Source organism: Delphinus delphis, chromosome 2 (genome assembly GCF_949987515.2).
Source record: "Delphinus delphis chromosome 2, mDelDel1.2, whole genome shotgun sequence".
Lineage (NCBI taxonomy): Eukaryota > Metazoa > Chordata > Mammalia > Artiodactyla > Delphinidae > Delphinus > Delphinus delphis.
The window spans coordinates 37,745,426-37,768,489 of NC_082684.1; the positions used below are offsets into that span (position 1 = coordinate 37,745,426).

Below are 23,064 nucleotides of genomic sequence, written 5' to 3' on the forward strand. Positions count from 1 at the left end.
AGACGTGAGGAGGTACTGAGGAGCTTTTGTGTTACTGCAATTTTGGTTCTGAAGATTCACTTTATTACTTTTTAAAATTACAGCTTTATTGTGATATTCATATGCCATTCAATTCACCCATTTAAAGTGTACAATTCAGTGGATTTTAGTATATCCATAGACTTGTGCAGCCATCATCAAAACCAATTTTAGAACATTTTTCATCACCCTAAAAGAAATCCTGTACTCCCCAATCTAGCTGTCACTCTCCAATCTCCGTCCCACCTATAGTCCTGGGCAGCCACTAATCTACTTTCTGTCTGTATCGATTTGCCCATTTTGGACAGTTCATATAAATGGAATCATAAAAACGTAGACCTTTGTGGCTGGCTTCTTTCACATTCAAGTTGCAGCATGTGTCAGTACTTCATTCCTTTTTTTTTTGGCATTCTGCTTTTTTTTTTATTTTTTATTTTTATTGGGGTATAGTTGTTTTACAATGTTGTGTTAGTTTCTACTGTACAGTGAAGTGGAGTTCCCTGTGCTATGTAGCAGGTTCTCATTAGTTATCTATTTTATACATATTAGTGTATATATGTCAATCCCAATCTCCCAGTTCATCCCCCCCACCTTTCCCTCCTTGGTGTCCATACGTTTGTTCTCTACACCTGTGTCTCTATTTCTGCCTTGCTTCATTCCTTTTTATGGCTCAGTAATCTTCCATTGTATGGATATACATTTTGTTTATCCATTCATCAGTTGGTGGACATTTAGGTTGTTTCCACTTTTGGGCTATTATGAGTAATATTGCTGTGAACATTTGTATACTAGCCAAATATTTTTATATTTTCACTTTTTGTCACTTTAGACTGACGTATGTACAGGTACGTAATTTTGACTCCTTTTAGAATCCAAAAATGTAAGATTTCTTTATGGCAGTAGAAATACATGGAGCACATTTCATGTAGCAGAATAGACTAAAGGGTAGTTAAAGAAAGTACTTGTTAATGCAGCCAGGGTCAATTTTAAGGGAAAATAAGCTTAAAATAATTTTCTCTAAGCTTTCATTTGATTTATAATTTTCTACGTATGTACCTAAAATATGCATCAACATGCCTATTTATCATTTCAATTTATAATGGTGTGCTTGGCTAAAAATTTGAACCTATGTAATTTCAGTCTAATTCTTCCATTTATGAGTGCTTACTCCATGCCAGTCATTGTAATAGGTGACGGGTATATAAAGGCAAACAAATAGGGTCTGTGCCTGCACAGTACTTATGTCCAGTCTCACTGAGGGTCAGAGCGTGTGTATGAGGACATCCGGCGTGTAGGACAACGTGCTGCCCTCTGCTGGGGAAGCACAGGGCACCTTTGGCGCTTCAGAGGAGAGCCCAAACCAGAGGGAAGTCAGGGAAGCTTCCACAAGGAAGTTCATAACCAGGCTGGAATCTAAAGGAGGAATGGATGTAGATAAGCAAGAGGAGGGGATGTGGAGAAGAGGAGGAGAAGGGGTGGAGGAGGGGAGGGAAGGAAGAGCATTCCTAAGCAGAAAGCTCAGTATGCTCAGGGCATCACCTGTTAAAGGAATTGAAAGCAGTGTTCAGGGTGAGGTGTGCGGGGAACTGAGGATGCAGAGGGCAGAGAGAGCCCTGGTACATTGTTAACTGCACCAAGTGGTTTGGACTCTACCCCAAGAGCTGGGAATTCATTTAAGGGCACCACATGATCTGCATTTTTCATTTTGGACACTCAAGGGCATGTTGAGTGGAAGGTGGGGGCAGTGAGAGGGCAGGTCATTTGCCATGGGGGTCAATGGGAGGCTTGACCCCAGCATGCCAGGGAGCCTGGAAGAGTCCCTGTGAGGAACAGGTGAGCAGATGGGTTAAAGCAGCAGCTTCTGGGCCAAAGATGAATATTTTAAATCTGCAGCATCAGACATCATGGAGGGACATGCCCCTAGGGATGTGGCGAAGCGCTGCACTGGCATGGTTGTGGTTCAGTATGTCCCTTGCCTTAATTGAACTGAGTTGAACTGAGTTGCATCAATTGAACTGGAAATGCCAATAAAAGTAGAGAACAAAAACTGCCAAAACCAATTCTGTGGATGATAGAGTGCCAGCCATCCTTCGTTCTCATTACAGTCAAAAGTTGGCAGCTCCCCCGTTGACTTCACGTATTTGCTATTTATTCTTTGAAATCGAAAGCCTGGAAGGGAAGCTAATTAATTCCCTGCTGCCAGGAATCAAGGAGTCGGGGTTGGTAGGCGAGGGGGTAGTAGGGCAAGGTTTACCTGAGCGGTTGTTTTGCAACCTTTGGGAGGCCAAGTATCTCAGTCCCAAGAGTCAGAGGGGAATTAGACACTGGGCCAGGCAGGAAGGGGGAAGCGACCTACCTCGTGGGGAGGTAGACATGTGCCTGTAAGCTTTGCTCAGTGAGGAGCTGAGGCTGGAGGAGCTGCGTGACTGGTCAGGGGTCAGAGAGCGAGAGATGGAGGATATAGAGTAGGTCTGTCTGATTCCAAACCGGTGGTCTTCCTGCTCCAGCAAGGCATCACCTGAAGTGAGATGCTGAGGGCCTGGACAGAGGTGGCAGTGGCCCTGCCGTGGCCGTCTGCGCGTGGCACACGGGTGGGGGGAGGCGGCATAGCGGTGGTGATTAGTTTATGTTTATTAAACTCCCCGTAGATGAGGGGCCCTCTTAGGGACTAGGAGTTGAGTTAATCTCACTTTCTGACCATCTCCGTGTGGGTATTTGTTGCTGCAGCTGAGATACACCATGTCATGGTTTGAGGCAACTAGATACATTTCCTGCTTGGCAAGGCCACACTTTTGGGCCAGGGGGCCCTCTGAGAGGCCGTTGAGTCTGCCTGCATTCATCCGGCATTCAGCTGGAAGGCTTTCCCTTCCAGCTCAGTGACAGGGCTGGCTCTTGGGGGACAAGGACACCATGCACAGGTGAAGCCATGCTTTTAAGGTTTCACCAGACATGCAGATGTCAGAGCAACCCAGATCACTTTGGCCTCCTTTCTGGAGAACATATGCATGCCTAATGGCTGAGCACACGACTTCCGTTTTCTCCTCTCAGGGCAGTGACTCGCAGCTTTTTTATGCTTTGTCCAGGTATGTACCCTTCAGCTGAGGCACCCCAGGAGGCTGACAGCAGCCGGAAACTGGCTCATCTACTGAACGCTGTGACGGATGCTCTGGTCTGGGTGATCGCCAAGAGCGGCATCCCCTCCCAGCAGCAGTCCGTCCGCCTGGCTAACCTGCTGATGCTCCTTTCTCACGTCAGGCACGCCAGGTACAATCCCTGCGGGGGCCGCTCCACGGGGTGCGTGGTGGGAGGGGGCTGTGCACATGCCCAGAGGAGGGTGAAGAGCTTTGGAAAAAGGGTTTTGCAACTTTGAGATGGATAAGGCAGAATTGCCACCTTTAAGGGAAAATGAACCCCTGAAAGGGAAGGGGGTGCATCATCAGTGCACACACCTGTAACCAAAGACCGGCCACAGCGAGCACTGAATGTGGCACGGTCCTCATAGGAGCTTTTTATGGCGTCCTGTGTGGCTCATCTGTTTTTCAGTTGCTGGGGCTTTTAGCTTGTTTATGGAGCTCTGAGAGGGACAGTTAGTTCCTCTCCTAGAGTGAACTGCCACCTCTTTCTGCACTACCCAGGGCTGGGGTCCTGAGGTCTTTTCCTGAAGAGATTAAACCCAGCTTCTCTAGATCAGCTCTGAGGCTGGTGATTTGGGGAGGTACACAAAGGCTTCCCTAAGAGCTGTTCTTTTCTTACGATAGCATCAGGTTGTTAAGAGTGAGACCTAAGAGAACTAGTGAGCCCAGTAGGTTTGGGACGGCAGGGCGCGGGTAGAGTGTATTCAGGATATGGAAATTGTGTGCGCTCGTGGAGGGGGATGGTGTGTGATGATGGTTTCATGCTGGTACCATGCGGCTCAGTGCTTGCTGTCACCCAGGAGGAGGGTAGCCCTGCCATGGGGCTGGAAGAGGGGACATGAGGATGGAAGGTAGGTGCTCCCTCGACGAGGAGGGAAGTCTAGGGGTGGTGAGAAAGGACAACACACACCTCAAGAATTTTACCGAGGGGGAGGAAATGGAAATGACCTCCGCCTCTGTTTCCTCTTTAATGATTACTCAGTACACGACCATTTGCAGAGCAGAAACAGTCCATCCTCATTAATCACAGATTTCCTATTTGTGAATTTGCCTGCTTGCTAAAATTTATTGGTAACCCCCAAATCAATACTCACGGCACTTTTGAGGTCGTTCGAGGACACGTGCAGCATGGCAAAAAGTTTGAGTTACCCATACTTACGTTAGCAGCAGGGGTCACACGAAGTGCTGCTCTGCCTTCTCGTTTCTGCTCTCATACTGTAAACAAGGGTCCATTACGTGGTCTATTTAGTGCCTCATTTTGCCATTCTTGTACTTTGTTGGGGATTTCACTGTCTAAAAATGACCCCAAGCATAGTGCTGAAGTGCTCTCTAGTGTTCCTAAGTGCAAGAAACCTGTGATGTCCCTACAGAAAAAATATACGTGCTAGATACACTTTGTTCAGGCATGAATTTTAGTGCTGTAGGCCGTGAGTTAAATGTTAGTGAATGGACTGTATGTGTTAAATAAAGTGTCTTTATAACAATAACTCAGAAGAAGCAAGGTTATGTATTAATGGCTGGTGAAAATGTTGGGACCAGGACCTCTCAGAACCTAACCCTGTATTTCTCCCAGTAGCAATGGTTCAGTGTTTGCGAAGACTGTGTAGACATAACTATGGTGAACAGCGAGACCCCATTGCACTATGTGCCGGTGCTATCAGGCCATTGTGGGTGGGTGGTGGGACACCAAGGCCCACAGGACATTGTACTTGTCCTTACGTGTAGATCATTGGAGGAGACAGATGCAAGAACCATAGCTAGCAAAGGGCTGGAAGAAGCGCAGGGGTTGGGGTGGAGGACCGGCTCTGTCGGGGAAGATGTCAGACTTCCCTTGGCTGCTTCAGGAAGGAATCTCAGCGCCTTTTTGTCCCCCTAGTAACAAGGGCATGGAACACCTGCTCAACATGAAGTGCAAAAATGTGGTCCCCGTCTACGACCTGCTGCTGGAGATGCTGAATGCCCACACACTTCGCGGCAGCAAGTCCTCGGTCACAGGGTCCGAGTGCAGCCTGGTGGAGGAAAGTGAGAGCAAAGAGGGCTCCCAGAACCCCCAGGCTCAGTGATGCCAAGCCCTGAGGTGTGGTCAGGCTGCAGAGGAGGTCAGAGGCCGAAGCGTGAACTCCAGCACAAATCGTGAGCCCCATCGGGAGGGGGCGGGCTTCATCGGCTTTCTGCTGTGTGATCCCTCATATGGCCCCTCAGTACCATCCTTCCCCGACCTCCCTACTTCCCGGGAGTCAGGGTGAGAAAGCCAGTGCTCCTTGTCACCAGGGGGCACGTTTGAGTGCAGCGTTTATGTCTTGCTTGGCCTCATGGGATCTCATTGTGGTCCCTCTCACTTCCCATCTCCCTCCCACCCTTCGGAAAACATCTTCTTACAGCTTTTGGAATGACTGGTGGAAATCTGACTTGGAAGCGTTGTCAAGTAGAAAGGGGAGAGAACGTGGCACATGCACAGGAAGGGGACTAAGCCTTATTGTGCCACTTAACCTGCCCACAGAATTAGTCCTTTGTATGCTGCCTCTGGACCACTTGATTGTAGGATTGAAAACCACGACGGCAGTCAACTAACTGGTTCCACACACCTATCTCACAGGCCTGTGAGGACAGGTGTCACGTATTGCTGTGACTCTATCCAAGGCCAGAGGGAACGTGACCTAGGGAACCAGTGGTCAAGCTGAGATGCAAGCCACGTTCATCCCCCAAGACCTTGCTGCCGCCTTCATGCAGGTTCACCCCCTCTTGGTTTGCATTCAGAAAGCCTACAAATTACGTGTGTGTGTGTGTGTGTGTGTGTGTGTGTGTGTGTGTGATCACCTTCATGGAGGAGTGTGGATATTTAAATACCCCTACCCCTGGAATTGCCCTTTGTTAAAACTCTCTTGTCCCAAGGGGCCCAGTGTGTGTGCTAGAGGAAGGACCAGTGTTTGCAGGAATGGGGTTTCTCCTGTGGGTGTGGGTCACAGCCACAGTGCTCCCCTGGGGCAGCCACAACTGCCACCTCAGCCACCCAGGGGAGACAGGGACACTTCAGGCTGTGTGTGTGAGGCATGCTGTTGCACGGAAGGATGAACAGCTACACACACGTCAGCGTGTCATGTTCAGGGCCAAACCGTATAGATGGGGTGAGCGTACCACTTGAACAAGATTGTGAACTCTTTAAAAAAGAGAAATATTTAGGGTAAGTATTTATAGCAAGAAAATTCTTTTATACCCTAGGGCTCTTCTAGAATATTTTCTTATCAGAACATTTATATGGTGGGCTGGGTGAAATAAAAAGTAAAATATTAGTTCTTATTCCAAGTGGAACATAAATAGGACATGGTGACAAAGCACCTCTGAAATTACAATTTTAACTCACTTTTTAAAAACTGAAATTTTCATACAAATTTTCAGGAACATAGTGAATGCATAAAACGAGTTACATCTATACTTTGGAAGAGAGTAGTTAAATAATCATGTGTGATTTTTGCAATGTTTTTAAAAATTACCTTGTGATAGGAGATTAAACACACTTTCTTTTTGAAAATAGTAAATACAGAAATGTGCTAGCCACAGTAAACCAAAGTCATTAGGAAGATTACATTCAATAACACAAGGTTGGTTTCTGCCAGTGTGATCTTGAATAATTCTTAATTTTGATATCAATGCAGTTTTACTAAAAAAGTTGAGCAAAGCTGTATCAGAAACTCTTGGCCATGTACCTAGAGAACACACCGTTGTCTGTATTCTGAGGTGATTTGAAATTATTCTTAGTGACTTGTTGCAGCCTCAGCAAGATTGAGTACAGCAAATATATTTGATTTTGTAGGAACGAGGGAACCAGTATTTTTCAGCAGGTCAATTTTCTTTCTTTCCAGCCAGTTTAGGAGCCCCCATGACAAACAAGGGGGTGGAGGCTAGAGAGTGGGAAGCAGGAGGCAAAGGAAGGCAGCCGTGAACAGTTATTTGCCAATGAAATTCTCTTAATTGTATTTATAAAAGAGACTACCAGGTTGAAAAAGCAAAAATAAAAAAACAAAAACAAAACAGAATGAGGTCTAAGCCGCAACCCCATTACTATGTAGTGAAATTTTGCAGGTTGGATTTTGACGCCAAGGTAGGCAACCGATTTGTCTCAGGTGTCCTAGCACCTGTCTGTGCTGCACCCTGTGTGTCACCCGCACGGTGCACGCTCTTATGAAAACTCCTCCAGTGCCCACTGCCCATTTTCCACAGACACTCCTGCATGCTTCTTGGGGCTGCTTGTTTCACTGCATTTGGATTTAGCCCATGAGGAGCATGTAACACTTTTGGTCATTTCTTCTTGGCTGTGGTCTCACCTAGGTGTGCTGAGGAAACCGGTCAGTCAGTCCAACCTGAGAGGCCGCCCTGGTGCAAGGCTGTCTCTTAGACTGGGGTCTGGGCCAAGTAGGCAGCTGAGATAATAAGGTCTATAGTTTAAAGGTGTTCTTTGTTTTGAGTATTCTAGGGCCCTTTCCCCTTTTCAGATGAAGTGTGTGATCTCTGTTCCCAGCTGCTCCAAACGTGTCCTCTAAGGATGACAAAGTGCAAAGTCAGGCTGCTGTTTTTCTGGGTTTTGAGTAAACCCTCCGTGTCCATTTTAAAGATTAGCCATTTCTCTTTAATAGTGCTTTCTTTAAAAAAAACAACAAAACACAGTGCTTTCTTTTAAACGTCTTCTTTTGGACCCAAATGGTCCATGGGCAACTTAAATTTCTCCCATAGCTAAGCACAGTGTTTTCAAATTCAGTTTTTAAAAGAATTAATTAGAGAGGATAGGACCTGACAACTGTAAACAAGAATTAAATTGAGTATTGGGAAAAAAATAACCCACCCAACTACATTTTATGTATCATGGAAAAGGAATGCTCAGCTTTGCCTTAGACTCGTATGGTGAGATTCCTTTCCTACATTTTGGTTTGTAAGTGATCATTTAATACGACAAACTTAGTTGTGGGGGATGAGTGAGATTTGAGCTAAATTCCAAAAACATGAGTGTCTAATATGGGAATCATATAGACAAATTTTAATGATAATTAACATGGAATATTCTTAATACAGAAACCACTAGCGCAGTGTTCACGCAGGTTCCTGGGAGAGCTGGCAGCTGCTGAAAAGGACCCACATGGGCCACCCCAGGAGAGCCGCACAGTGAGTTGTCCACGTTCCAACTGTATCTCCCTCCGTCCCCACCACATCCTCTCCTTGTGGCCTCAGGCCTGTCACATGCTCAGGGTCCACCAGGACTAACTACAAAGGATTCAACCCTAAAATAATTTTTGAAGAGATTTATCTTCAAAAATTGTGGTGGGAGCAGCAGATTAAGTTGTCAGCTCAAGATCATTTCTGGAGGGTCTTAACTATTAAAAACAAAATAATACAAAATCAACAAAAGCTCTTCAGTGAGACAGTCTTTATCTGGATTACTTCCTCTGCTAACTCAGCTGGAAGACCAATTATTTTCAGTTTCATTAAAAAAATATCAGTTCCCAATTCTTGGCAGAGCTACGTTATATATTCATATCTATAGGCTATGTTGAAGCAATTCTAGAATGTTCTAGCATGTGAAAACCGAGTTTGGTTGTTACTTAAATCTGCTAAGAAACTTGCATATATTGATACTTTTTCAAATTCCAAGGTGAACCTTCAGTTTCCTGTCTATTTTGAAATGAAACATTTTTATTTAAGATTTGACACATTTCTTTAAACTGCTAAAAAATCTTAAAAAGACATAATAAAGGTTATATGAAGGAAATGATAAAAATAAGTTGTTTAGTACCCAAAAATAGTATTTGCAGAACATTGACTGTGTGCCAGGCACAGTGCTCAGTGCAATACATTCATATTTAATCCTCATACTAACTGCTGTTATCCCAGTTTTCCGGGTCTGGAACCTAGAGCCTAAGCAAACTTGCTCAAGGTCACACAAGGGAGTAAGTGACAGAGCTGAAAGTAATCATGCGGTTTAAAAAAACTAAAGGAAGAATACTCTTAGACTGCAGAATCCATTCGTCAAATGCAGTCTGACATGCGCGGCTACTCTGGTTTAAATGGCTCCATTTCCAGAACACCCAGTAGAAGAGAGTTCAGTCCCATCTTTTGTACACGTGTAAATTAAAGCCTGGAGGGGTAAATGGACCTGCTGAAGGTCATAAAACTACTTAACGGCAAAACTGGGACAGAATTCAGGTCTTCTGCCTGCCTGGCCAGCACTGCTCCTGCTACAGACTTGCTTCCGTAGGAGTCTGCTGCTTGAGCTGAGTCTCGGTGCATAGAGGAGAGACGGTTACGTTATGGTTGCCTTCTACTGTACCCTCTGCCTTCTCAGCTTAGATGGGGTCTGCGTGAACCTTTACAGAATAGCAGCCATGACAGGTGGGAAAAAATAAGATGAATTATATCATTCCTACCCTCCCATCCTGGGCTTATAAGCTCGTGGGTGGCACTGCCATCACCTCCTCCTGTCATCATTTTCCCCAGATGTGTTGCTGTGAAGTAGATTCGCTGGAAACTTACCCGTGTAAAATTCTCACACCTTTTAGACACTGATGCTTCCCTGTGGAGTCTAGTCTACTGCAGTGCAAAACACATGCATTTATTCTTTACAGCTCTCCAAGTTGCTGGAACTTTGGCTCAAAGTGGTAGCTCAAAGATGTGCATTCTCTGCAGTGTTATTCTTATAACCCTTTTTGTTGCGTTGGAGTCAAGGATCCTTTTTCTTTTCTTTTTTTTTTTGAATGCCGAGGGTCCTATTCACTTGTGGGGCCAGTCAGTGTTATGTGATGGTGGGCTTCCTTTAAGGGAAGGACAAAGCTCTGACGATATGCTAACCCAGACCAGTTCCTGTAACTCTACAATCTGTGCTGCTGTGTTTCTCTTTCTGTGCTGGGTGTCTAAGTGCCATGACTGTAGGTCCTGTAACGTTGTTATTCAGTGGTCCTGTGTACCTCAGAGCCCACTGGCTGGCTATAACTTGTCATTTTTTTCAGATGAATGCTCTGTACCATTAAGCAGGCTTTTAAATTTGGGCCTTTTGACAAATGAATGTCTGCTGTTGTGTGAAAGCAGATTTTGAAACCTGCTTTCCATTCCTCCAGGTACTACTTTTTCTTTGCTGTGTGCCTTTAATGTCTATGGAACTGTTGCAGAAAAGTTTAATGTGACATAAGCTAAATAAAGTGTTTTTTCATAATTTTGGTTTTAAAAATGTATTTGTTGGGAGTATAAGAACTTTCAGTAATTAGGCTAAGTAGTCAGTGTTCCCATTCTATTCTGAATTTTATTCTGTTTTAGGTTTGCAGAGCCCTTTAAGAATTTGATGAAAAGCACAGACACTCTTCCTGGACAAAGGTACATAAACAAAATGCTTACATACAATTTCAAGAGTTAAGAATCTCTGACTTAAACTGCTGAAGACTTTTTAAACAGCAGCAATTTAATCTTTAGTCAGCTAATCTCACACCTGTGATTTATGACCAAAGGCATTGTATGCTCAAGTAAAATGCAGCTCACAAATATGAAAATTCTGATATGCAATGCATCAGTTCGGGGAGTACTTTTCTGTAATTACTTCATATGAGTCAATTAGTATTATACCCCACGAGGGATGGAGAGAAAAGTAATTCCTTCATACTGACGCTAACTTAATGTCAAGGGTCATTTGAAAATTTCTCTCGCACGTGGGGAATGGAAGATGTAAAATCTCTTGAAGGTGTAAAACACAGATTATTTCATAACAAGAGCTGGGGAACACACTGAGCTGTGGGTGAAGGAAGGCGTCCCTGGGGTAGAAGCCTGGAGTACAGACTCAAGACTCAAAGGCCTCTATCCTGAGAGTTGGTGTGCATCATTAGACTTGAAAATGCAAATGACACTCTCCTTTCTCCGCAGCTTGGACTTGCCCCAGAGTCCCTCCTTACAGGCAGAAAAGGTCTCTAGAGTAGTCACCTCCTTTGGGCTGGAAGAAGGGAAGGAGGTAGAGATATTCTGCCTTTTGCCTCTGGAGAACCTGGAGCAAGGACCTTCTAACCAACTCAATGGCTTAAAGAAAAAGTTTGGGTAATATTTTCATTTAAATTTCCCTCTACGGTTATTGTAATCCATGAAAAGAGATGGATTATTTTAGAGTTAAAAGAGACTTTGAGGTTGCATGGTAAAGCAGTACCTTTGTGTCCATATCACTTCCAACAATTTGGTAAAGACAGTTCTCTTCAGCTGGTCCCTTTACATAAAGCTACTGGTGAATTGCACACGTTCTGGGGTGTCTGACCCACAGAAGGGCCACCAGTGCTGAAATCTGGCCTTCATCTACTGACGAGCTTCCTTGGCTTCCCCAAGGTTTGCACTTTGCAGAGAAGGAGAGAGGGACCGAGATTGCTTTGAGTCCATGGTGTCTCCCGAGTGTCAAGAGATGCAGGTTAAGAGCAGGTAACTGAGGAACTGGGTCAGTAACAATTTTTTTTTTTTCATATTCTTTTCCATTATGTTTTTTTTCTGGCTTTATATTTAATTTTATTTTATTTTAAATTTATTTTATTTATTTATTTTTGGCTGTGTTGGGTCTTCATTGCTGCGCGTGGTCTTTCTCTAGTTGCAGCGAGTAGGGGCTACTCTTCGCTGCAGTGCGTGGGCTTCTTATTTTGGTGGCTTGTCTTATTGCAGAGCACAGGCTCCAGGCGCATGGGCTTCAGTAGTTGTGGCACGTGGGCTCAGTAGTTGTGGCTCTTGGGCTCTAGAGTGCAGGCTCAGTAGGTGTGGCACACGGGCTTAGTTGCTCCACGGCATGTGGGATCTTCCCAGACCAGGGCTCGAACCCGTGTCCCCTGCATTGGCAGGCGGATTCTTAACCACTGCGCCACCAGGGAAGCCCCTCCATTATGGTTTATCACAGGATATTGAATATAGTTCCCTGTGCTATACAGTAGGACGTTGTTGTTTATCCATTCTCTGTATAAAAACTTACACGTGTGAACTCGTCTCCCACTCCATCCCTCCTCCACTCCCTCCCCCTTGGCAACCACATCTGTTCTCTACATCCGTGATTCTGTTTCTGTTTCATAGATAGGTTCATTTGTGTCATATTTTATTTTTCAAAAAATATTTGGCTGCGCTGGGTCTTAGTTGTGGCACACAAGATCTTTAGTTGAGGCATGCAGGATTTTTAGTTGTGGCATGTGGGATCTTTTAGTGGTGGCATGTGGGATCTTTAGTTACGGCATGCGGGCTCTTAGTTGCGGCATGTGGGAGCTAGTTCCCTGATCAGGGATTGAACCCGGGCCCCCTGCATTAGGAGCACATAGTCTTAACCACTGGACCACTAGGGAAGTCCCTGTGTCATATTTTAGATTCCACATATAAGCGATATATGGTATTCGTCTTATTTCTGACTTACTACTTCATTTATTGTGATAATCTCATGTTGCTGCAAATGGCATATTTCATTCTTTTTTATGGCTGAGTAGTATTCCATTGTATATATGTACCACATCTTCTTTATCCATTCATCTGTCAATGGACATTTAGGTTGTTTCCATGTCTTGGTTGTTGTGAAGAGTGCTGCTATGAACATAGGGGTGCATGTATCTTTTTGAATTATAGTCTTCTCTGGATATATGCCCAGGAGTGGGATTGCAGGGTCATATGGCAACGCTATTTTTAGTTTTCTGAGGAACCTCCATACTGTTTTACACAGTGGCTGCACCAACTTATATTCCCACCAACAGTGTAGGAGGGTCCGCTTTTCTCCACACCCTCTCCAACATTTGTTATTTGTAGACTTTTTAATGATGGCCATTCCGACTAGGGTGAGGTGGTAGCTCACTGTCGTTCTGATTTGCATTTCTCTAATAATTAGCGACGTTGAGCATCTTTTTATGTTGGCCATCTGTATTTCTTGGCCATCTGTATTTCTTCTTTGGAGAAATGTCTATTTAGGTCTTCTGCCCATTTTTTGATTGGGTTGTTTGTTTTTTGCTGTTGAGCTGTATGAGCTGTTGTATATTTGGAAATTAAGCCCTTGTCGGTCTCATCGTTTGCAAATATTTTCTCCCATTCTGTAGGTTGTCTTTTCGTTTTGTTTATGGTTCCCTTTGCTGTGCAAAAGCCTGTAAGTTTGACTAGGTCCCATTTGTTTTTACTTCTATTGCCTTGGGAGACTGACGTAAGAAAACACTGGTAAGATTTATGTCAGAGACTGTTTTGCCTATGATCGCTTCTAGGAGCTTTATGGTGTCCTGTCTTATGTTTAAGTCTTTAAGCCATTTTGAGTTTATTTTTGTGCATGGTGAGAAGGTGTGTTCTAACTTCATTGATTTACATATGGCTGTCTAGCTTTCCCAGCACCACTCGCTGAAGAGGAGACTGTCTTTTTCCCATTACATATTCTTGCCTCCTTTGTTGAAGATTAATTGACCGTAGGTGTGTGGGTTTATTTCTGGGCTCTCAATTCTGTTCCATTTGGATCAGTAACTTCTAATCACACTCTTTGTTTGGGTGGGAAATAGACAGTGGTGCTGGAAATGGAAAGCAGATGGCTTTGTCTGTAATGTTTGTTAAACACTATGTGTTAATTCACCCTGGAGGGAGCTGGGAATACAAAAATCTGGGTGAAACGATCCTTTCACGTCCACCTTCCACACTGTGCTGCCCTCATCGCCCCCTACAGCATTGGAGGCTCACTGCATGGGGTAATCACCTCCTATACAGGTGTGGGTTTCTAGATCTCATAAGTTATTCTGTACAAAGATAAATAAGTAGAATATAAAGCTTAGCTCAAAATCTGTAAAACCCGTAAATCCCCTCAGATATTTAAAAAATAATTTTTGGTCCATGGAAGATTACACATAACGTTTAACTGCTTTGTAATATAATCTAGTAAGACAAAAGTATGGCTTTTTTGTTTTCTTTTAATGAGAAACATCTGAGTTGTACATACCACAAACAGCTTCAAGTCTCTGGACCAACCCCCCCCACCCACCCGTGGCCAAACAGTTAAACAAAACCTGAAGCACCACTTTAAATGTGAAAAGTCTTATAAAATTAACTTACAAAAATGTCCCTATCAAGTCTGTAGTTTGTTTGGCATTTACTGTACATTAGTCAAAAAGCTCAAGCTAAAATCTGATTTTTTTAAAAAAAATCAAAGTTTACATTATTCATACAGATTCTGCATTGTTAAAAAATATGCACAAATAACCACATCCATGCAATATAATTTCTTTAAAAATTTAAAGCAATATAAAAGAGCAGACCTAAGTACTGAGCAGAACATTTTGGTTTTATAACCTGTAGCTCCAAGGTTGCTGCTGATTGAAGTAAAATTAATGCTAAATATTTTAAATATGATTGTTTCAATCAATCAATCAGCCAAGGGTGCGTGTGAGTTTCTGAACCATTTCTGAGGCGGAATCTGCTTGCTTGTTTCTGTAATATGTATTATGTGATGAACACTACTGTTCAGTGACCATATTGACTACATTTTAATAATGTGGTTTGACAAATCAGAATTCACAAAGTGCTTGGCTCTTCAGGAAACTGCGGTTTCCAGAGATCCCGAAACCAGTCAACTAAGTTTTGCCAAACTGCCCGGGGTGATGGCCACCCAGGTTCCCTGCCCTGGGGGAAGATCATTTGAAAGCTGCCCTGGGTCCTGAGAGAGTTCTCTCCGGTCACGCCCAGAGGGAGGTGTCCGCAGCAGGTGGTCCCTGGACCAATGCTCAGAGTCCCCCACGGATTGGTCTGGGGCTGTGAGTCCGGCACTGCGCAAAGAGGCTGGTGGGTGTGGTGCTGCGGCCGGGCCGGCCTCTAGGTGGGGGGTGGCCCATTGGTGTACCTCAGCATGGGGTAAAAGGACCTGGCAAAGTTGTTGGCCTGAGTGCAGCTGTAGTCCTCTTCGGAGGAGGGCAGCAGGCAGGCCAGGAGCAGCAGCAGCAGCAGAAGCAGCTGGAGGGGCAGCGCCGCCCTGATCACCCGCCAGAGGAAGGAGCGCTGGGGCCGCGAGCTTTCAGGGCCAGCGGGGCTGGGCACCCTGGCAACAGAGGAGGTCGAGAGCTGATCGGGAGGTTCCGGAGGCAAACCCCACTCCCGTGACCTGACCCCCCTGCTTGCGTAAAGACAATCATCAGGACCTGAGATTAAAATGGGGCCCACGGCTGGGATTCAGCTTTGGAAGGGAAGCCCAGCCCCTTCCAAATGGAAGAAAACAAGAAAACCAATTTTTCCAAAGACCTTAAGAGTGGGACTGGCAAGCCTGCTGAGGGGAGAGGAGTGTGGGACAGGGAACCCATTGCTGGTGTTGTAATGCTGTTACCTGCTGGCTGTCTTGTTCTTGTCTTTCGTAGTTATCTCTGCTCTGAACTGCTAGATAAAAATAATCCAATTAGTAAACTGAAGATAGTTTAGTCCTGTCAATGATAAAACGTTCCTCCTTCTTAAATTATACATCTTTCTTAGGTTGTCTTCCTGCCAAGCTTTTGAGCCTAGAGTAATACATTTGAGATTACACTCTCTGAAGTAAGAAATAATTCAGTTAAACTAGGGAGAGTTTCACGTTCCAGCCTGTTGACCTGCTGCCACGGAGAGATCAGGAAGCCCCTTCAGCAATGCCAGAAGGGCTCCCAGCTTCCACAGCCAGCACAATCCCACCAGGGAAGAGTACTGAGCACAAGACAGCCTTTCCATTAGGTCTTTAAAAGTTTGTTTGTTTTTTTTTTTTTAAATCTTTGGAGTAAGCCGCTCTACTGACCAGCAGGTTGAAGCAGAAATCTGTGCTATCATGAAATACTGGATGGGGCCTTGGAGGCCCAAGTCCCTGTCAGCTCAATAACTTTCAAGAGTAACCAGTGTCGTTCGCCTGGCAGAAGGGGGCTCTCACCTTGGCTTGGGGAGCTGGTACAGGTGCTGCTAGAGGCTCTCCGGGGTCTACTTCATCCAAGCTGGGCAGAGGTGAGTCTGGGTTCTGAAATCCACACCCCAAGAGTTCAGTTCGGGGAAACAGAAGGCTCTGAATAGTCTCAAGAGCACAAAAACATGGTTCCTGCAGGTTCTTCGTTGCACCGCTCATCCCTTCCCCACTGTGATCCTGCTAAAAGGAGGGGCTCTTCTGGTGCGCTCACTCCCCCCTCTAACAGGGCCTTACTCAGATGACAGGGGATGGAAACAAGGTGAGGCCAGCCACTTGCATTAAAGACCCAAAGCACACAGGAGGAGGGGGACAGAAACAGCTGGAGAGTGAGCTTGTGGTGGGTGATGTAATCACGTGGCCGCATAGTCTGGGCTGCACGAAAGGAAAGATATATACTCTGGGATGGAGGGGAGGGCCTGCCCTACGTCTGGCGAGTCCATTTGTTCTGAGCTGGATCACATTTTAAGAGAAGGTACACAAATGAGACAGTGGTCAGAGGAGAGTGACCAGGACAGGGAGAGGACCAGAAACCATCACGTGAGAACAGTGAAGGCATGAAGGCAGAAACGACGGAGGGACCCGGCTTGTTTTCCGTACCCCCAGCCACACTCATGGGTTCCGTTGCTGCCTCCCTCTTACAGATGACAAAGCGGCTTTGAAGAGCTTTGGTAACTTGTTAGGGCCACACAGCACAAAGGGGCACGACTCCTCTGTGACCGCTGCCACGTGCTTGTGACCTCCCTCCCCAAGCAGGGCTGCCACACTGCTTTCCCATTTGCATACATTTTTATATTTAGAAGCTACAAGGGGACTCACCTGGCTTTGCTGCAAGGACACTAAGTCTTGGGACACTTGCTCAAGCAACTGTTTGAGTTTCTTCTCGATAACATGGACTTTCTCTTCAGCCTCAATGTAGTCTTCTCTGTGCCCCTTGATAAGCAGGCTGCTGGAAATCTCTTGTAAGGAGTTCACTTGAGGTTGACGCTCCACTAGCTCCTTTTCCAGTTGCTAAAAATAAAAACGTGTGTCAAACAGTTGCTTACCGAAAGGGAAGCTAGTGTGGCCGGAAGAAGCTTTCTCCGTGCCAGGGAAGTTCCAGGATGAGTGGTGGCTGGTACCCAACTCAGAACCACCTTCTTCTACCTGCCTGCCTGTCCTCGAGCCTGGCATCACTTAGATAGCAAGTTGGTTACACTCTACCCCTATTTTAAATTTTATTTTATTCCTTCTCATTCTAAAGACAATAGTGATGCCGGAGAAGTTAAGAGGAAAGGAGTGAGGGGGCTGGTGTGGGAAGACTAGGCCCTCATCCGCGACGGCAGGAAGTTGAGGGAAAGTCTAAAGTGGACAAATTGAGAAAGTGCAGCTTACGCGAACCACTGAGAAGTGTAAGGAATCAAGTGAATCTGCTTGTGCGGTCTTGCTGGATGGCTAACGTGGTAGCGCTGGACAACGTGTGGCTACTGAACGTGGTTAAAAGCTCAGTTTTAGTCACAGCAGCCACATGTCCAGTGCTTGGGTGCTGCCATGGCTGGGAGCTGTCACACTGGACAGTGCAGCTGTGGAACATTTCCATCACTGCAGAAAGCTCTATTAGAGCTGCTCTGGACACGGGGGCTTTACGAAGATTTTAGACCCAAAACATTTTTTAAGCAATGACCAGTGTTCTGATTAAATTTAAAATGTTTAAAACTAAACCACATACAAATATATGGATAAAAATGTCACCTTGAGTGCAAGTGAGAATATATGGGTCTCACCTTGGCTTGCTGGTGAAATAAATATATGAAAACACAGCTACCCTCCCAGAAGAAAGACTGTGTACGTGGCTATGGAAAACTCATACAGCTCGTCATGACGGCCAGGTGACTGAACACCGTGTTTCCTCCCAAATGAGCTGTGTTCACAAGGGCAAAATACTTCAAAGGGCCTTCAGTTTCTCAGGATCCTGCCAACCGCCTCCATCACCGGTTCCTGAGAGTCTTGACGACTTCCTGCTCTGGGCCACGACTTTTCGTCCCTGCACTCACCCCGCTTCAGAACAGCGCAGGGATGCTCAGTAGACACCAACCAGAACACGAGGGCAGAACACCACGTGGGCGTTGTTTCCAGAAGCGCCAGGCGAGGCCACCTAAGCACTGACCTCCTGAAGAGGCCAGTGGTAGTGCAGGGCCCCTAGACTTACCAGGAGCTCCTCCTGACATGCCAGGAGGGGCCGGGGGTCTGCCTCTGGGTCAGTGACACGAGCCTCCTGCCTCCGGCTCTCGGCGCTCGCTAACCACAGCAGCAGGCTTTGACTCAGCTGGTGAAAGTCCTAAAAAACAGCAGACGTCAGAGCATGTCCCTTTCGTAGACTGTGAAGGCAGGTGTGCTGGGAAGCAGCGTGCCATTGCTTATCCATCATCGTCATTTGCTCTGCTGGTCCTTCTCCAGTGAATACAAGGGCCAGATTTAAACTAAACGCCAGGGCCCCCAAATGAGGGGAAGCAGGGCAGGAGAGCACTCGGCCCTGTCCCAGGAGGCACACTGAATTCTGCCACACTAAAAGTGCTGGCAGAAAGGTGGGGCTTCGGAACACCCCACCTGATATTACTAGGAAGAGCACACGAATTATTCAACACATCTGCTGGAGTCACTGGTCAAGGGAGACACCCCAGCAGGACAGACTATGGCCCAAAGACAGTGCTGCATGTGGTTGCTGGTGGGCTCCTGTTTCCTAGGATGGGGTCAGAGCTCACCTGTTGGGCATTTATTGTGTGGGCGGTGCTGGGTCAAGGTTATATGCATCTAGTCCTAAAGAGAACGCTGTGAGGTAGGCCCTGGAATTGTTCCCATTTTCCAGATGAGAAAACTGAGGTCTAGAAGGTGCAGTGTCTTCCCCACAGTCACACGGCTACTAAAACTACAGAGCTGGGTTAAACTGCGCCTTGTTCTAGGGCCAGGTCTCTTAACACTGCTATCCAGTGTTCCTGGCAAAAGGACAGACACAGGGCCATGTTAGTGTGACACTTCCAACCTACTGGAACGCTTGCTGGAACCCTTACAGTACGGGTGGGTCTGGGCAACACAGTGGGAAATGCGGGGCAAGCGTTGGGTCTCTGAGGCAGCAGGTGGGCCGCTTTGGAAACAAATGGGAAAGCGCATGCTTCCTAACACAAACCATATTTGGCTGCGCGAAAGCAGCCTGAAGATGATAAACATATCTCTTCTCCCACCCACGTGGGCCTGGCTGTGCTCGGGGCTGGACCTCGGGCACCGGCTGGGTGCTGAGTCGCCGTACCTGGCACTGCATGAGCGACAGCCGTAAGCCCTCTCTCCAGCTCTCCACCGCACCCTGGGCCGCGTCCCAGCGCAGCCGCAGCTGGCCGACTCTATCTTGGAGCTCTTCGGAGTCGGTGCTCTCAGTTTGCAGAAATTCCTTGCTGCTCACGTTGACAGAAACCACTAAGGCCTTGTAGGTGTCAAAGGCTTTTAGTATCTCCTACCGCAGAGGGAAAAGACTGGGTCAGGCACTCTAAACAGTGATGTGGGGTTCATTTTGAACTTCAGTGGGGAACGGATCTTCCAAACACTTCTCTAAGCCGTGGCCCGGCATACAAGAGCAACGTCGCCTGTCACTGGCTGGGAAGCCTCAGGTAAGGGAGCTGCCTTACGAGGTCACGACTTGGCTGGCCAGATGACTGGGCTGAGAGACGAGGCCCGTCTCCCGGTGGACCAACTACACCGCAGGCATGAATAGACCCTGCTGGCCTCTGTCTGGCTTAATAACATTTCTGGGTCAGATTAAAAGTCTTCTACATAAAGCACACATAGTTATCCTGCATTCGCCCCGGAGTATCGCACAAGTGTTATTCCTTAGGATGAGTGGTAACCCCTAATATATCAGTGCACAAAGTAAAACAATGGTGCGAGTGTGAAGACTGCCTGGATACCCCAAAGCTCCTATCCTGGGTCTTCTTGGGAGCCCAGGCTCATGTTCAGAGCACCCCCAAAGTGCAGGGCTCAAACTGCCCCTCCCCTGCTCCCTGGCTGTGTGGGTGACAGCTCCCAACTGCGTAGCAGAGGAACCGCTCAGGCCACAGAATCGGCCGGTAGGTGCGCTGTCCTCCTCCTCACCCTCAGCACGCCACCCCCCGTCGTGCCTGCGTACAGTTTGGAAGGGTGTTTTTAGGCTGCCTGTCCATGGCCACGGGGGTGGTCCCACAAGAGTCCAGGGGTCCCTCAGCAGTCAGATGGGAGCCACAACTCCCCAGCACTGCTCTGGGCTTTGGGATCATCTGGAGATGCTCCTCTGAATGAAAATACAAATCTTCACCTGCGTCCTTGCTAGTTACAGAAATGAAGTGCGAGAGGCTACTAACCACACAGTGTGTGCGAGCCGCCCCTGACGCGGCAGGCAGAGGATCTGATGTGCACATGCGTTCTGAGGTCCTCTTCCCCTCCACGCCCTCACTCACCTTCAGCCTCTTCACTCGGAGTTCCATTTCCTGCATACCAGAGGGAGGCTTTGCCAGCTTTAATGTTTCCAGCTCTGCTTCAGTTTTTTCCAGCCACGTGGTGATGTCGCTGATATCAGAGTTCAGCTGCTGCAAGTTTTGTTTTATTCTGAGTTTACTGTGAAGTTCTTGCGCTTGGATCAACTCCCATCTATCAAAGGCACCTGGAATAAAAAGCCGCCAATAAAAAGAAGCAATAATGCAAACAGATTTCTCTGCTTCCAACTAATTCAGCGTCACAGTGATAAAACCTGCAGGGGATGCTCCTTGCAGGAGCCTTGGGGTTTGGGGGTTATCACTTCCCCCAAGTGTGGAACAGCACATTTCCCTCGCTCTGGTTCAAGGCCTGTGCTGCTGCACTCCCACACAGGCCAGGATGAAGTAGGGAGCTGCTAGGAGGCCCAACATGTTGCCAAGATGCACTGTGGTCCCAGGTTCAGCACTCCAGTTCATGCTGTATTTAAGGCACTCTCGGTCTTCCCTGGTGGCGCAGTGGTTGGGAGTCCACCTGCCGATGCAGGGGACACGGGTTCGTGCCCCGGTCTGGGAAGATCCCACATGCCGCGGAGCGGCTGGGCCCGTGAGCCATGGCCGCTGAGCCTGTGCATCCAGAGCCTGTGCTCTGTGGCAGGAGAGGCCACAACAGCGAGAGGCCCGCGTACCGCAAAAAAAAAAAAAAAAAAGCACTCTCCCCACTCTCCCCTCTGTCCATGAATGATCAGGTCGATGCTATGAACTTGACTTTAGGCTCAGTTGAGTCACGACTTTTCTGGTCTCTCAAGGAGACACCTGACACAACTCTTTGATCATCATCTTCATGTCTGATCGTCACATACAAGCGAAGTCATGCAGGTAAAAACAGACCCCTTATCATGAGGCTCATTTTGTCAATATTTAGAGAATAAATAACAAACAGGAACTTGTTCATAAATACAAGTCAGCTGATTCTAAAATAACATTGGCTGCTATAGGCCAAGTTCAGCAGTTTTGGTGAATTATGTAGTTGGTCAATTCCTAATCAATGTTCTGTTGAGCAGTGCCTTAAAGTAAATGTCCAACTAACTCAAAACACAGTCTCTGCCTCATAACAACGGCCCAATTTAACTGTACCTGACTGCTGCCCGGTGAGAGCAGCCAGGCCCTCGTCTTCCTGCTGTGGGCCGCCAGTCAGGACTCTGGGATCTTCTTTGCCACCTTCAGTCCCTGGAGACAACAGCAGCTTTACCTAGAATGAGACAATTTTTATGTTACCATCTATACATTTTAAAGGCGTCTGAAGAATGTCTTGGTTCATATTAACAGGTAAGAAATGAAGATATAGGAACCCTTTCCTTTGAAGGGTAACTTGCTTGTAATACAGAGGCACTTTAGTGTATGGGTAGCATTTATAAGCAGCAGAGCTGATGGCAGAAATAAAGCTTCAGCAAAGGCGCAGGGGGAGGGGTAAGCAGGTAAGATGTCAATCTTGGGAATAAAATGGCCTGATTTAATTTGAGGCTTCCTAACACTCCTCAATCCAACCATGCAAAAAGGCTTAAAAACAGTCGCTGAGCTTACCAGACTGTCATTGTGTTAGCACTTTTACATTTGCACAGTATTTTACAAAATTTTAGTTATCCCTCCCGGTCACTCTGTAGAGCTGGTTGGCAGCATTATCACCGGGAATCGGAAACAGCACAAACCTGCCTCCTAGGGTCATTCATTACCAAGCATTTATCTCTCACTGTACATATTGACTCTTATGTTATCACAGAGCTGCCTGGGCTGTTATCTGAGGACTTTCCAGAAATAAATGTATCTTTTTTTTAGAAAACTCGTGTTTTTTGGATTGTGTCCATATGGCCTATTTGTGTGGAATGAAAAGAAAAAACCAAAAATCCTTCAGATTGGAGGTTGCAGACACACAGACACAAAGGGTGAGCTTTTGAAGGTGGCCAGGCAAGGAACACAAGCATAGTTACCGGAAGAGGCCAAACCACATGGTCCTGGATGCAAAGCAAAGGTGAGGTGCTGGGGGCTCTCTCTCCGGGGCTGTCAGGTTTTACTCGGCACCACAGAGGGACAGATTAAAAATGATAGCTGCTTGCTAAGAGGAAGAGTTTCCGAGTTGGGCACGGGCAACACATTATCAAATGATTGGGGTCTGACCGTGTTTAGGCAGAACCTTCTCCAACTATCTAGCAACATCCACTCCTCCACACAGAGGGCACTCTGACAACTGATCTAGTGACGTTCACATCACTTCTGGTTTCTCTAAGAGGTGACACTAAAAATGTGCAAGACGTCTTAATTTCAACTTGCTCGTCACGAATTCTCTGTACTGAGAATGATTTGGGGCCAACGTTAAATCCTCTGCAGGCTGGCCCGCAACAGCCGCGTAGCCAGAGCGTGGCAAGGGCTCATGTTGCTTGAGGAAAGTGCAACTAAGAGGGAACAGTCACTGGTTTAACAACAACGACAAACCATATACAGTAGTGACAACAACAATAACAATAATGGTGACCACTTCGAG

General features: G+C 46.5%; 2 protein-coding genes across 11 annotated transcripts in view; one reads left to right on the forward strand and one right to left on the reverse strand.

Annotated features, from left to right (window-relative positions):
• The window catches only part of ESR2 (estrogen receptor 2), a 59,529-nt gene extending 54,314 nt beyond the window's left edge, over positions 1-5,215 (forward strand). Inside the window, exons 7-8 of the mRNA XM_060004431.1 lie at positions 3,102-3,282; positions 5,029-5,215. Coding sequence (XP_059860414.1) covers positions 3,102-3,282; positions 5,029-5,215 — 368 coding nt within the window. The remainder of the gene's footprint in view (positions 1-3,101; positions 3,283-5,028) is intronic.
• Positions 5,216-14,128: 8,913 nt separating this feature from the next.
• Positions 14,129-23,064, reverse strand: part of SYNE2 (spectrin repeat containing nuclear envelope protein 2) — a 331,802-nt gene continuing 322,866 nt past the window's right edge. For 8 of the 10 annotated variants that reach the window (XM_060004429.1, XM_060004425.1, XM_060004426.1 and 5 more), the window contains 8 exons: positions 21,663-21,777; positions 20,514-20,716; positions 19,337-19,537; positions 18,242-18,370; positions 16,873-17,064; positions 16,027-16,110; positions 15,463-15,512; positions 14,129-15,180 (listed from right to left, as the gene is read on the reverse strand). In XM_060004429.1, the coding sequence (XP_059860412.1) occupies positions 14,958-15,180; positions 15,463-15,512; positions 16,027-16,110; positions 16,873-17,064; positions 18,242-18,370; positions 19,337-19,537; positions 20,514-20,716; positions 21,663-21,777 (1,197 nt within the window). In that variant the 3' untranslated portion in view covers positions 14,129-14,957. The remainder of the gene's footprint in view (positions 15,181-15,462; positions 15,513-16,026; positions 16,111-16,872; positions 17,065-18,241; positions 18,371-19,336; positions 19,538-20,513; positions 20,717-21,662; positions 21,778-23,064) is intronic. The other 2 variants (XM_060004428.1, XM_060004424.1) reach the window with 1 other exon arrangement.